Below are 15,976 nucleotides of genomic sequence, written 5' to 3'. Positions count from 1 at the left end.
TGTGTCATTTCCGGTTATTGTTGGCAGCAAAAAAAAAATCTGTTACGTTGTGCGTCATACTTGGTGCCAAATTTTTTCATTATTTTATTACCCCATTGATGTTTGCCTCTTGCCTTTTTTTCTGTCAGAGGGATATGCTATTTGCGTTTTTTCCCATTCCTGAAACTGTCATATAAGGAAATTGATAATTTTGCTTGATATGTTGTTTTTTCTTTTACATTTTGCAAGATGTCTCAATCCGATCCTGCCTCAGAAGTATCTGCTGGAACTTTGCTGCCTGGCATTGGTTCTACCAAAGCTAAGTGCATTTGTTGTAAGATTGTGGAAATTATTTCTCTGAATGTCATTTGTAATAGTTGTCATGATAAACTTTTACATGCAGATAGTGTGTCAAGCTATGAAAGAAGTATCTTGGATACTTGCATGGGCGGAATCCAGCTCCTGTCTAATCTCTGCGGTGCATATCCCAGGTGTAGACAATTGGAAGGCGGATTATCTCAGCCGTCAGACTTTACATCCAGGGGAGTGGTCTCTCCATCCGGATGTGTTTTCTCAGATTGTTCAGATGTGGGGTTTTCCAGAGATAGATCTCATGGCCTCTCATCTAAACAAGAAACTTCCCAGATACCTGTCCAGGGATGTTCAGGCGGAAGCAGTGGATGCGCTGACATTTCCTTGGTGTTATCATCCTGCTTACATTTCCCCGCCTCTAGTTCTCCTTCCAAGAGTGATTTCCAAAATCATCATGGAACAATCGTTTGTGTTGCTGGTGGCTCCAGCATGGCCTCTCAGGTTTTGGTATGCGGATCTGGTTAGGATGTCCTGTTGCCAGCCTTGGCCACTTCCTTTAAGGCCGGACCTACTGTCTCAAGGTCCGTTTTTCCATCAGGATCTCAAATCATTAAATTTGAAGGTATGGAAATTGAACTCTTAGTACTAAGTCATAGAGGTTTCTCTGACTCAGTGATTAATACTATGTTACAAGCTCGTAAATCTGTCTCTAGAAAGATTTATTATAGAGTTTGGAAGACTTACATTTCATGGTGTTCTCATAAATTCTCTTGGCATTCTTTTAGAATTCCTAGAATTTTACAGGGTGGTTTGGATAAGGGTTTGTCTGCAAGTTCCTTGAAGGGACAAATCTCTGCTCTTTCTGTTTTATTTCACAGAAAGATTGCAATACTTCCTGATATTCACTGTTTTGTTTAGGCTTTAGTTCGTATTAAGCCTGTAATTAAATCAATTTCTCCTCCTTGGAGTCTTAATTTGGTTCTGAAGGCTTTACAGGCTCCTCCATTTGAGCCTATGCATTATTTGGACATTAAACTACTTTCTTGGAAAGTGTTGTTCCTTTTGGCTATCTCTTCTGCTAGAAGAGTTTCTGAGCTATCTGCTCTTTCTTGTGAGTCTCCTTTTCTGATTTTTCATCAGGATAAGGCAGTTTTGCAGACTTCTTTTCAATTTTTAGCTAAGGTTGTGAATTCTAACAGCATTAATAGAAAAATTGTTGTCCCTTCCTTGTGTCCTAATCCTAAGAATTCTTTGGAAAGATCCTTACATTCTTTGGATGTGGTAAGAGCTTTGAAATATTATGTGGAAGCTACTAAAGATTTCAGGAAGACTTCCAGTCTATTTGTTTTATTTTCTGGTCCTAGGAAAGGTCAGAAGGCTTCTGCTATTTCCTTGGCTTCTTGGTTGAAACTTTTGATTCATCAAGCTTATTTGGAGTCGGGTCAGGCCCCGCCTCAGAGAATTAGAGCTCATTCTACTAGATCAGTCTCCACTTTGTGGGCCTTGAGAATGAAGCTTCAGTTGATCAGATTTGCAAAGCGGCAACTTGGTCCTCTTTGCATACATTTACTAAATTCTACCGTTTTGATGTATTTGCTTCTTCAGAAGCAGTTTTTGGTAGAAAAGTTCTTCAGGTAGCTGTTTCAGTTTGATTCTTCTGCTTTTGATTTGAGTTTTTTTCTTTCATTTATGAGAATAAACTTTTTTTTTTGGGTTGTGGATTTATTTTTTCAGCAGAAAATGTTTTTTTTTATTTTTATCCCTTCCTCTCTAGTGACTCTTGCGTGGAGTTCCACATTTTGGGTATTGCTATCCCATACGTCACTAGCTCATGGACTCTTGCCAATTACATGAAAGAAAATATAATTTATGTAAGAACTTACCTGATAAATTAATTTCTTTCATATTGGCAAGAGTCCATGAGGCCCACCCTTTTTATGGTGGTTATGATTTTTTGTATAAAGCACAATTATTTCCAATTTTCTTTTTGTTGATGTTTTCTACTCTTTTCTTTATCACCCCACTGCTTGGCTATTCGTTAAACTGAATTGTGGGTGTGGTGAGGGGTGTATTTATAGGCATTTTGAGGTTTGGGAAACTTTGCCCCTCCTGATAGGATTGTATATCCCATACGTCACTAGCTCATGGACTCTTGCCAATATGAAAGAAATTAATTTATCAGGTAAGTTCTTACATAAATTATGTTTCCTGCACAGTACACAAATGAAGGAATTAATAATAAAAAAAATAATGAATTATATAAGCACCAAGGTTAAAGGAACATGAAACACCTCTTGCTTTTGTGTGCTTTGTCTCATGCTCCCTAAAGGGCTACAAAGCAAACTCTGAAACATAAGTTTTCAAAATGCTTAAATTGTGTAAACCCATTCTATTTTTACAGTAATTGTAGGTTACAAAATTTAGCTTTTTGGCCTTTATAGAGAGCATAATTGTTACACAATATACAAGAGGTGTTTTATGTCTATTTAAAGGGATATGAAACCCAACATTTTTTTTGTGAATCAGGCAGGGCATTGCAAAGTTTCCAATTAATTTCTTTTATCAAATTTGCGTTGGTCCCATAATATTATTTGTTGAAGAGATACCTAGGTAGGTATCTGGAGTACTACATGGCGGTAAATAGTGCCGCCATCTAGTTCTCTTGCAAATAGATAACATTCTTGCAAAACTGCTACCTTATAGTGCTCGAGACACATGCACGCTCCTGAGCTTACCTCCCTGTTTTCAACAAAAGATACCAAGAGAACAAAGAAAATTTGATAATAGAATTAAATTAGAAAGTTGCTTTCAAATTGCATGTTCTATCCAAATCATGAAATAAAATATTTGTCCCTTTTAATTATTAAAATTATCAAGGAATATTATCCTTAAAAAGAAAATAAATAAATAATGTGCATCATTAGTATCAGTGTAGCCCTTTGTTTACAAAGGGAATGGTTGTAAATGGAATTTGTGAAATATGAACCTATAATGTAAGTCAATGAGTTACATCCCAGGCCCCTCTCAAAATGTACCTAATTATTATAGATGTAAAGATCTGAAATGCTTGCTTTGAGGGTAAAATAACATCTACAACTATTGGCTACATAAGCTTGCACACTTAATTATTTTGAAATATAAAAAAATATAAATCACTTCTCCCAAAAACATAAAATGTCATAATCCTATCTCTTTAAGTTCAAAGTTTCTAATGGTTACGGTGAATCATTGCAAAACTAACCTTTATTAATGAGCGCAATATGTAGTGCTTACTCTGTGGCTAGTAGTGCACAAAGCAGGCATAGTTGTTGAGCAGATTTGTTTTAACTTGCAGGTGAACAGTAACCAAGACATTTCCCAGTAACGTAACGCTTCATGAGCGGGTTCCCATTTGTGGCGCCAAACATTCTTCAAATGGGGTGTGAACCGTAATCTCTGATTTGTTCACACACTGCTTATTCCCAGTTATTACTCCTTACTTTGCTAAAGAAACATTTGTATTTGCTACAAAACATTTTTTATGTGTAACTGGATACAGTGAATGTATTTTGGGCTTTATATTTAACCACTGTTATTCCTCAGAATTAAAGTATAGAATTACATTTTTCTAAACTGAAGTTTCAGCAATATTAAAAAAAAACTTAATTGATAAACTGGTTATTAGTTCAACTTACCTGAATTCTGTAACACATAAAACCTGTTTAAATATTTGTTTTTCTATAGAACCATTATAGTACCTTATACATATCAGTGAGTTAAAAGCTATTAATACATTTTATAATGATCACGTGTTTAGGTTCCTGTTGTTGAGGTTTAAATTAGAAACCCTGTTAGATCAATTCCATGGTTCATTCCACTGAGCTTCTAAAAATGGCCAAATCCATTATTTTTCTAAATTTCTCAGTTCCTCTGTCATTTGTTGTAAGTGTTGACAATCCATACAATAACTTTAAATGTCAAAAGGTCAACACTTTATTATAACATTTTAAAACAACTTTATGATACTACATGACTATAACTGGAATTATTAAAGGGACAGTCTACTTGAAAATTTGTTTTGGTTAAAATTATAGTTAATCCCTTTATTAACCATTCCCCAGTTCTGCATAACCAACACATTATATTAATATACTTTTCACCTCTATGATTACCTTGCATCTAAGACTGCAGACTGCCCCCTTATCTCCGTGCTTTTTACAGCCAATTAGTGCTGACTCATGCATAACTCCACGGGAGTGAGCACAATGTTAAACAAAATTAAAAGGGGTAAAAACATACCTACCATTGGTAGGAATAACCCTAAATTTTGCAGGAACTGTAGTACTATCTTAAATAAATGTTAACTAGACTTAATTTTGATTGTTAAGGAGGTGGGCAGAGAGCTCACAGTCATCAGGGAGAAGATTTTAGAATTAGAAGCCATTAACATCCCCATTCTTGAAGAGGATAAATCTGTTAAGTGGGTTGAAAAACTTAAGGAGCAGAGACTCATTTAAGGAGGATTTAAAAGCTTTCAAAAAGAAAGTTTGTCAAGGTGAACAAAGATTATACTGAGCACAGAGTATATAAGTGGCTGTCAGGACAGTCTTAAAGTGTGCCTAACTGGAGGAGAGGCTGCAGAGGTAGGAGGGAGAATAGAGCTGTGGATAGTAATACCACTAATAGCAGCAGCAGTGAGGAAGAGATTAGATCAGGATCCTCTACTCAGAAGGAGGTAACTATGTGCTTAAGATTTCTTCCTAAATGGAAAGAGTCCACAGCTGCATTCATTACTTTTGGGAAATAAGAACCTGGCCACCAGGAGGAGGCAGAGACACCCCAGCCAAAGGCTTAAATACTCCTCCCACTTCCCTCATCCCCCAGTCATTCTTTGCCTTTCGTCCTAGGAGGTTGGCAGAGAAGTGTCAGAAGTTTGTTTTGTCTCTTATGGAGGGTAGTACTCTTCGACATGGGATGGGAGTTATAAGTAATCCTATCAGTCTCTCAGTGCTCAGTGAGGGCCTGGATGAAAGTTAGAGTCTGGAGATGTAGGGAGAGTCTTTCTGCAAAACCATCCTGACTCATATTAGCAACTCCACAAGCAATCAGCGTTGTCTAACTTCGCTTCGCTGCCTGCTTTCTTCTCTCAAGTCCATAGTGGAGGCGCTGTTACTATTCGTCACACTTGAAGGGCCGTGTTCCTGTTCCACGGCGTAGATTCCGTTAAGATAGTTTCATTTTACTTCATCAGAATGTACTGTAACTTATTTGTTTTCCCGTAAGGAACTATCTTGTGGGACTTATTAAGTATATTTATAGGGCCTCAGTGAGGCTCCTTTGGTATCTTGGAATCTAGGGTTAATATCTCCCGAGGGGGATTATTGAACAGGGTTTTTTTTAATCATGTTTGTTATGTGATTTAATCTGCTTATGTGTAGTGTTAACTGGGCTCTTGGCTTAGAACATAAAGGCCTTTGGAAGTGACGCAACCTTATGGTTGGGCGCGCTTTTTTTGGACTGTACGGTTCACTTTGTGACTGGACATGTTTATGTTCTGGTCTTCCATTTCCGCATTCTTGACCGTGTGGCGACTGAAAAATTATAATCTGCTTGTGTCTGGTTCTAGGAGGTGTTGAGTGCCCCAGCCATTGGGGGTGTAAGGTGCCGTTTAAGTTTTTTCTTAGTCCATATTATTATCTTCTCTATGTAGTTATGGAGGATTCTGATGCTGAGACTGTTCAAATTTCAGATTCTTCGACTTGTGAAGAATGTGAATTGGCCCCGTTGACACAGGTCAATCAGTTATGTTCAATATGCCGTATTAGAGCGCCCTGTTCCTCTGGCTCTGGGAATCAGGGGTCTGCTGAACCATCCGCCTCTAGGTTCTGTCCTTCAAGAGGCGAGTTCCCTACCGCTCCCTACTACTACACATGCGGGTAACCCAGATTATGTTTATCCCTCCTTACAGGGCGGCTTGTTCCCCCCCGGAGGTTGTAGCTCATTTTCGCTTTCACATATTTTTGGCGATTATGCGCCTGCAAAGTCCAGACATTTATTTGCGTTTGTGCAGTGCCCGATTGTCCCGGGTCTACTGGCCTTGGGTGGGCTTATACAGTTCCCTGCAGGTGTAGCTGTCCCTGAGTGTTGTGTCTTTCGTTACAGAATAGCGCGTCTTCGCATTTTACTGACACGTTTTTGAGTTTATTAGAGGATCATATCCTTAATGGATACGGGAATCCGCAGTCTTCTACTACGAATGGCTGCACCTCATTAGACATGAGGGGATGACGTAATTTCTAAATTGTCCGATTATTGAGATCTTTCCCAGTTTTTTGTTAAGATCAGGTTTCCGTTTGGCTGGTCCTGCGGATATGCCTGCTTTCTTCCTGGGCGTTAACCTACGGGTTGCCTTATATTTTCTTTTATCTGGTTAGGATGTCTTTTAATTTCGATTATGTGTTTCCTTCGGGAACTTCTGGGATCGATTCTCTCTGGTTGCTTATTCTGAAGCTTGTTAAGGGACACGTTAGCCCTAGGTTTGTCTGTTTTACCTTCCCCTCTGAGGGAGGATTTAGCCAACTTGACAGTTATGACTCCAGCTGCGGCTGGTCCTGCTGGGATTCAGATCTTCTGTCCTGTGGCTTATTCAGACACGTTGCGCCTGTTCTGCCTGGCTGGTCCAGTGGGGCGCTAAGTGCTCACATTATTATTTGTGTGTTTTCTTGTTTTTCCTTACAAATTCAGCTAAACAGCTCTTAAAGGATCCGTATGGCTGGGAGGGTTGTGTCAGTCCTTATTCAGCATTCAATCTGGTGACCGGGTCAGTGGAGTTCCGCTGCGTCACTCTCTTTGCTCCGACTTCCTCGGGGCCTAGAGTTTCTTTCCTCTCTTGGGAGGATTGGGGGCTTAGCACCTCCTTACCGCTGTTTTGAGCGGTTTGGCCTTCTGAGGCTCTGGAATTGTCCTTGGACTTGTTCCTGCTGTGGTTCTCTTCTTGAGACCTTTCAGACTTCGTCCGTTCCTCGGGTTCCTTAGGGGGACGTGGTTCCCTTCGGGAGTTGGTTCCTTTTTAGGGACATGGGCAGTGTGGTCTCCTTGAGCTCTGTTAAGGGTTTCTTCCCCGGAGCTGGGGGATGCTTTGCATCCTTCTTTCATCTTCTCTTCTGATTTTTTTGGGGTGATGTGGAGACTAGCCTTTGTTCGAGTGACTTTGTTCTCGAGGTATCCCCTTGTTCTTGGTCGTAGTGTGTCTATTGCCCCATGGGCTCTAGTGACCTTCTTTCGGTCCTTGGAGCGTTGGACTCTGGCAAGGTGTGGTCTCGTCTTCTGGTTGGGACTTGCAAGTTTTTCGGGGGTCTGGTTTTATATCAGATGGGAGATTTCAGCTTCCGGGTTCTTGTTTATTTGGGGGCTCGGACCTCTCCTCGCTTTGGTTCTTCCGGTGGCTGAGGTTTTTATCAGCGTTTCCTTTGTGGATCCCGTTGCGGGTTGTACCAGACTGTTAGGATCTAGAGCTGGTCCGGGGTTCCCCAGTTCCAGGAAACTTGGGCGGTGTAATTTGGTTGGGCTAGTTGAACTGGTTCAATTGACCATGTTTTTCTTGGTTTCAGTTTCCCTTGGTCGGCTTGCTGAAAGAGTGTGATGGCTTCGCTGCTCTGCAAGCAAAGGGGTTCGCTATAGAACCACTACAGCTATGGCACCTTGTCTGTGTGCTAGCCAGTTAAATTCTTCAGGGAATTCCTTCCAGGTCAGGGTGTTGGAGATTTGTTCTCTCGGTTCAGCCTATGGCTGTGTCCTGGGGGCAGGTGCTCTGTCCTTCTGGCCCGTTTGCCGGCCCCCTTTGTCTTGGGGGGCTTATATCCTTCTTTCAGAAGTGTTGCTTTATCTTAGGGCTTCTCCTGGCTTCAGGAGATTAGGACAGACGGGTTAACCTATTACAGAGAGAGGTACGCTCTCTGGGTTGTTCTGTCCATTTGGAGAGTTGCTGGCTCCACCTTGAGTCTATGTTGGGCCTTTAGCTAGATCACTAGGTCTACGGCCTTGTCGACGGTCTCCATGTGGTATTTCGGGTTGCATCCAAGCACTATTGTAATGGCTGTGCCATTTTTTCCGCTCGTTGTTTGAGCCTGGGGTTTTTCTGGTCCCCTGGTTTCAGACCTGCTGATGCTTGGGCTGGCCCGGCTGGAGGTGGGTCCTGAGATCCGTTGTTCTCGGATCTTGGGGGCGCATTTGTCCTTGTTGAGGTTCTGGGCTCTCCTTTTTTTTCGAGACCTATGTGTAGGTCTGGCGGTTTCGGTTGCCTAGAGTGTGCCTTCTGTAGTGGAGGGTTAGCACTCTACATTTTGGTAGCCGCTTCTAGCAAGTATTTCTTCTGTGTCATCCTGAGGATGGCTGCGTGTTCTTGACTCTGGTGTTTACTTTCGTCTGGGTCTGCTACATGTAATTTTGCGTGAATTCCTCAGGGTTCTGAGTTCGGATGATGTTTGGTTTCCGTTTTCATTTGGTTGTCTTGTGCTGGTTGTCTTGCTGTTTGGCAAGTGAAGGGTTGCTCTTTGAAACCAGCTACAGCTGTTTGCGCCTTGATCGAGTGCTCGCTAGTTGTTCCAATCCTTGCAGGATGTTGTGAGAACTTTTTCTCTGTTTTGCTACCGGTTCTAAACCTTGTGGTTTCTATTTGGTTTGGGTGTGGCCTCCCCTTGTTGTCACTACCCATTTAGGTCTTGCGAGCTTGGTTTGATTGGGGGTTTTTCCTTTTATGGAGTTCCCATTTGGTTCTTCCTTGCCTTATTCCTTTGGGAGTTTCGGCGGGGTTCCCTTCACTAGTAAAGAGTGTGTGGTGGGGGACCAACTGTTGGGCGGCGGTGTCTCCCGGAGGACTGTTGGCTCAGTTGTGTCTGATGTTGGGGTGTCTAGCTAGGCTTCCAGGCTATCTGCTGGTCGATGTTTTTGGGGCCTTTTCCCCATTTTGTTTTCTTCTTCGGGACGAAGCAGGGTTTTTTGTTGGGTATTGGTTTTCAAACCTGGTGCCCTCAGAATGGGCCGTCTATTGTACCCTCCCGTTTTGGCATTCAGTCTCCTCTATAGCTTGGGTATTGTTTGCCCAAAAGTAATGAATGCAGCTGTGGACTCTTTCCATTTAGGAAGAAAAACATAAATTATGCTTACCTAATAATTTTCTTTTCTTCCGATGGAAAGAGTCCACAGCTCCCCACCCGTATTTTTTATGTGGGGCGTCTTTATTTTTTATTCTTCTGGCACCTTTTCACTCAGATATTTCTTCTACTGTTCCTTGTTCCTCGGCAGAATGACTGGGGATTGAGGGAAGTGGGAGGAGTATGTAAACTTTTGGCTGGGGTGTCTTTGCCTCCTCCTGGTGGCCAGGTTCTTATTTCCCAAAAGTAATGAATGCAGCTGTAGACTCTTTCCATCGGAAGAAAAGAAAATTATCAGTTAAGCATAATTTATGTTTTTATCTTAGATCATATCTCTTGGTTATCTTACTCAAATCAGTTAGGCTAAGTGTGAGATATAATTAGTAAGTAATGTGCTCAGTATTTTATGGAGAATGATTTACCCTACTGTGATTTTGATTGCTACTTAAAATGAGTACTTGTGTGTATATATGTAAATAACCTAGGGACAGGAGGCAGCAACTTCTGTTTTTGTAATTTTACTTTTTTTTTCTGTTGCCATAACGACAGATTTTTTTTTATTTTTTGGATGATCTGTGCATAGAATATGTAGCACAAGGATGCGATTTAGCCCTCCTGATGTTTAAATTTGTTTTCAGTACTTTTTTCTAATCTTTAGTTTAGTAGTTTATTTTGTTAATTTTGTGATGATGTCATCACAGGAAGTTGGTGCCTGCTGTTACTGTTTGGTGATTTTCAGATGAGAAGTGTGTATAGATCCCTATGTGGAATACTATTTAAGGTGGGTGTTTAAGTTTGTGTTGTATCTTTGATAAAGATCCCAGGGGGAGGACCGAAACATTGGATGTTTTTGGGTGTGAAGTGTACCACAATATTTGAATAAAGTGGTAACATCCTTATTGAAGAAACCAGGTGCAAGTTATTTCTTTGGAGTATGTTTGGAGACTCTAAACTGGCGATTGTTACCTTACAGGGAGTGCTAAGGTTGTGTAATATATATATATATATGGCACACATTAACTAGCTGTGAAAAGATAATAAAATTAATAAAATGCACTGAGATAAGAGGCGGACTTCAAGGGCTTAGAAAATTTGATGACAAAAGTAAATTGGAAAGTTGAATGAAACTACATCTAAAATATCACTAACAGTCCAGATCTGATTTTAAAAAGGGGAGAGTTTACCATCACTTTAAATAAATTGTAGAAAACATATATTATTGCTTTATTAGGACAATATGTTTGTTAAAATATAATGGTAGTATTTCTAATAGCCAGTATGTATTTTTTTTCCTTAACAGTAAATGGTTGAAGACAGCAGCTCAACTCCAGCTTCCTGTTTCCATTCTCGTTGTGGCCTTTGGATCGTTGCATTTATACAGAGTACCTTATTTCATCACATTCTCTCTTTGTATACATGTATTGTGTTGCTTTACATAATTGTAGATTACATGTATCAGATTTTGTACTTATGCAGCAGTGATTGTGACACTGCAACAATATATTAACAGTAATAGCAAATATTTTATAAATAAAAATAACATACATTTGTAACATCTTGCACCATTTTAATATGAATGTATTATTTGTTTTATTATTTAGCAAACATGATGCTGTAAGTGTTTTGGAATGAAAACAATGTTTCTCCAAGGCCTATCCCACAACCAAACATGACCAGTATTTTAACATTGTTTGCTTTTTGTGTAATAACTGCGCTTGTCCCACACTCCCTACAGAGTCACAAAAAGCAAGTTCTGTAACCTAGGTTTTCCTCCAGACACTGCAAATAGCCTATGCAGCTACTGCATTGCAGCCTTTGGATGAAATCCTAGCTTACAGGATAGCTTTTTGTCCCCTCTAGGCAGCATGGGACAAGCACAGTGTGTACACAAAAGCAAGAGCTGTTTGCTGTGCCTTTAAGGATAATCTGTTCTAAAGTAAAGATATATTAACCTAAAGGATTTCCCAGCAGAGTAAGCCCTGGGGACAGGATTTGCATATTCTAGACCAGAGCTTCTTAAACTTTTTTTCACTTGGGACTCCATTTTACACTGGAAAAATGTTCACCACCCCAATTATTATAATATAGTCCAAAACAAACCTCTTGTCAAACGTGTATACCATTGTTTTGTTTTTCATACATCAGTATACCACACAGTGCTATTGCTAATCATGAACGGTTAGACTTGTTGTCACCATGTACCTTCCATGTAGGCTTTTTCTCTGCGTGTGCTATGAGGATCGCCCATGCACCACGTGTAATCTGTACACAGTGTTCCCTGTGATTCTTTGAGCAGTGTGTGCAAAAAATTTGGCCTTTGCAATTTTTGGCAAAGTGACTAAAATATGTGCGCACATTTTGTAGAGGTACACTATTATTATTGTGCTTACCTCACATTCCGCAAAATGTGTAAAAAAGTTACTCAGTTTAAGTGCCCTGACCCTAAGTTTAAGAAGCACAATTCTAAACTGAACTCTTGCAGCCTGTGCACAAAAGGCAGGATTTTACTTAGACCCTCTTATTTCTCTTGTAAGGTGTATCCAGTCCACGGATCATCCATTACTTATGGGATATTCTCCTTCCCAACAGGAAGCTGCAAGAGGATCACCCACAGCAGAGCTGTCTATATAGCTCCTCCCCTAACTGCCACTACCAGTCATTCTCTTGCAGCTCTCGACAAAAAAGGAAGTAGCTAGAGAGATGTGGTGTTTATTTAGTTTATCTTCAATCAAAAGTTTGTTATTTTCAAATGGTACCGGAGTTGTACTGTTTTAGCCTCAGGCAGAAAGTTGAAGAAGAGTCTGTCTGTGGTTTTTGATGATCTTAGCAGGTTGTAACTAAGATCCATTGCTGTTCTCACACATAACTGAAGAGATGAGGTAACTTCAGCTGGCGGAATGGCGTGCAGGGTCTCCTGCTATGAGGTATGTGCAGTTTAAATTTTTCTAGAGAAATGAATATGCTAGAAAATGCTGTTAATACCGAATTTATGTAAGGTAAGCCTGATTACAGTGATTTAATAACAACTAGTATCATGCTTGCTGTAAAAGGTAATATTCTTATTACTTTCTCACATTACTGAAAATAAGATAACGTTTGCTGGAAGTGTTTAAACGTTTTTTTCTACATATTGGTGATAAAACTTTATTGGGGCCCAGTTTTTTCCACATGGCTGGCTAGATTTTGCCTAGGGATAGTTTTTTATGGCCCTCTCACTGTGAGTACAGGTTGGGAGGGGCCTAATTTCAGGCCTAAATCGTGCAGTAGTTTTTGCAGCTTGAGACTTCCAGTTTCCCTTTCCCTGAAGGAGTCCCCTGAACACTTAGGACCGCTACAAAGGGTTTTTGTGCCTTCAAAAGTCGTATGGGCAGGTAGGGCCACAGCAGAGCTGTGGCAGTTTGTTGTGACTGTTAAAAAAACATATCGTTTTTTTGATCCGGTTTTGAAACTAAGGGGTTATTCATCCATTTGCAAGTGGGTGCAATGCTCTGTTAGTCTATTATACACACTGTAAAAATTTCGTAAGATTTACTGCTTTTTATCACTGTTTTTCAATTTCTGACAAAATTTGATTTTGTCTCATTGCTAGTCTGTTTAAACATGTCTGAGATAGAGGAAACTCCTTGTTCATTATGTTTAGAAGCCATTGTGGAACCCCCTCTTAGAATGTGTATCAAATGTACTGATTTTACTTTAAGTTAGAAAGATCATATTCTGTCTTTAAAAGATTTATCACCAGAGGAAATTGACAAGGGGGAAGTTATGCCGACTAACTCGCCCCACGTGTCAGAACCTTTGACTCCCGCTCAAGGGACTCCCGCTCAAGTGGCGCCAAGTACATCTAGCGCGCCCATGGCGTTTACTTTACAAGACATGGCGGCAGTTATGGATCATACCCTTACAGCGGTATTGTCCAAACTACCAGGGTTACAAGGAAAGCGAGACAGCTCTGGGACTAGAAAAAATACAGAGCTCTCTGACGCTTTAGTAGCTATGTCTGATATCCCCTCACAATATGCAGAAGCTGAGGCAGGAGAGCTTCTTTCTGTGGGTGATTTTTCTGACTCAGGGAAGATGCTTCAACCTGATTCTGATATGTCTACATTTAAATTTAAGCTTGAACACCTCCGCGTGTTGCTCAGGGAGGTTTTAGCTACTCTGGAGGACTGTGACACCATTATAGTGCCAGAGAAATTGTGTAGATTGGATAAATACTATGCAGTGCCTGTTTACACTGATGTTTTTCCAATACCTAAAAGGTTTTCAGAAACTATTACTAAGGAATGGGATAGACCAGGTGTACCGTTCTCTCCCCCTCCTATTTTTAAGAAAATGTTTCCAATAGATGCCGCTACACGGGACTTATGGCAAATGGTCCCTAAGGTGGAGGGAGCAGTTTCTACCCTAGCTAAGCGTACAACTATTCCCGTCGAGGACAGATCCAATGGATAAAAAGTTAGAGGGTTACCTTAAGAAAATGTTTATTCAACAAGGTTTTATTCTCCAGCCTCTTGCATGAATTGCACTGCACTGCTGCTGCGGCCTTCTGGTTTGAGTCTCTGGAAGAGGCTTTACAGGTAGAAACTCCATTGGATGATATACTTGACAAGCTTAAAGCGCTTAAGCTAGTCAATTCATTTGTTTCTGACGCCATTGTTCATTTAACCAAACTAACGGCTAAGAACTCAGGTTTTGCTATACAGGCGCGTAGGGCGCTATGGCTTAAATCCTGGTCAGCTGACGTTACTTCAAAGTCTAAGCTTCTCAACATTCCCTTCAAAGGGCAGACCCTATTCGGGCCTGGACTGAAGGAGATCATTTCTGATATTACTGGAGGAAAAGGTCATGCCCTTCCTCAGGATAGGTCTAATAAATTAAGGACCAAACAAACTAATTTTCGTGCCTTTCGAAACTTTAAGACGAGCGCGGCATCAACTCCCTCTAATGCAAAACAAGAGGGAAATTTTGCCCAGTTCAAGCCGGTCTGGAGACCTAACCAGGCCTGGAACAAAGGTAAGCAGGCCAAGAAGCCTGCTGCTGCCTCTAAGACAGCATGAAAGATCAGCCCCCGATCCGATAACGGATCTAGTAGGGGGCAGACTTTCTCTCTTCGCCCAGGCTTGGGCAAGAGATGTCCAGGATCCCTGGGCGTTGGAAATTGTGTCCCAGGGATATCTTCTGGACTTCAAAGCTTCTTCCCCAAAAGGAAGATTTCACCTCTCACAATTATCTGCAGACCAGATAAAGAGAGAGGCATTCTTACATTGTGTTCAAGACCTCCTAGTTATGGGAGTGATCCACCCAGTTCCAAAGGAGGAACAGGGGCAAGGCTTCTATTCAAATCTCTTTGTGGTTCCCAAGAAAGAGGGAACCTTCAGACCAATCTTAGATCTCAAGATCCTAAACAAATTTCTCAGGGTCCCATCTTTCAAGATGGAGACTATTCGAACCATCCTACCTATGATCCAGGAGGGTCAATACATTACTACCATGGACTTAAAGGATGCTTATCTTCACATTCCGATACACAAAGATCATCATCGGTTTCTCAGGTTCGCCTTCCTAGACAGGCATTACCAGTTTGTGGCTCTTCCCTTTGGGTTAGCTACGGCACCAAGAATCTTTACGAAGGTTCTGGGGTCACTTCTGGCGGTCCTAAGGCCGCGGGGCATAGCAGTAGCCCCTTACTTAGACGACATTCTGATACAGGCGTCGAATTTCCAAATTGCCAAGTCCCATACGGACATTGTTCTGGCATTCCTGAGGTCTCATGGGTGGAAAGTGAACGAAAAGAAGAGTTCTCTATCCCCTCTCACAAGAGTTTCCTTCCTGGGACCTCTGATAGATTCTGTAGAAATGAGGATTTACCTGACAGAGGACAGGTTGTCAAAACTTCTAAATTCCTGCCGTGTTCTTTATTATACTTCTCGCCCTTCGGTGGCTCAGTGTATGGAAGTAATCGGCTTAATGGTAGCGGCAATGGACATAGTTCCGTTTGCCCGCCTACATCTCAGACCGCTGCAACTCTGCATGCTCAGTCAGTGGAATGGGGATTACACAGATTTGTCCCCTCTACTAAATCTGGATCAAGAGACCAGGGATTCTCTTCTCTGGTGGCTATCTCGGGTCCATCTGTCCAAAGGTATGACCTTCCGCAGGCCAGATTGGACAATAGTAACAACAGATGCCAGCCTTTTGGGCTGGGGTGCAGTCTGGAACTCTCTGAAGGCTCAGGGGTCGTGGACTCAGGAGGAGGCACTCCTTCCAATAAACATTCTGGAACTAAGAGCGATATTCAATGCTCTTCAGGTTTCAAAGATAATTCAATGGGCAGAGATTCACTCTTGCCATCTATCAGCTATCCAGATCCCAGGAGTAGAGAACTGGGAGGCAGATTTTCTAAGTCGTCAGACTTTTCATCCGGGGGAGTTGGAGCTCCATCCGGAGGTGTTTGCACAGTTGATTCAACGTTGGGGCAAACCAGAACTGGATCTCATGGCGTCTCGCCAGAACGCCAAGCTTCCTTGTTACGGATCCTGGTCCAGGGATCCCAA

At 41.3% G+C, this 15,976-nt stretch overlaps 1 protein-coding gene across 1 annotated transcript in view; it reads left to right on the top strand.

Moving 5' to 3' along the window:
• Positions 1-10,975, top strand: part of PGAP1 (post-GPI attachment to proteins inositol deacylase 1) — a 703,705-nt gene extending 692,730 nt beyond the window's left edge. The window contains exon 28 of the mRNA XM_053698557.1: positions 10,723-10,975. Within this exon, the coding sequence (XP_053554532.1) occupies positions 10,723-10,861 (139 nt within the window). The 3' untranslated portion in view covers positions 10,862-10,975. The remainder of the gene's footprint in view (positions 1-10,722) is intronic.
• The last annotated feature ends 5,001 nt before the right edge of the window (positions 10,976-15,976 follow it).

The sequence above is a fragment of the Bombina bombina genome, chromosome 1 (genome assembly GCF_027579735.1).
Source record: "Bombina bombina isolate aBomBom1 chromosome 1, aBomBom1.pri, whole genome shotgun sequence".
In the NCBI taxonomy this organism is placed as follows: Eukaryota; Metazoa; Chordata; class Amphibia; order Anura; family Bombinatoridae; genus Bombina; species Bombina bombina.
This window is presented reverse-complemented; position numbering and strand designations above follow the sequence as displayed.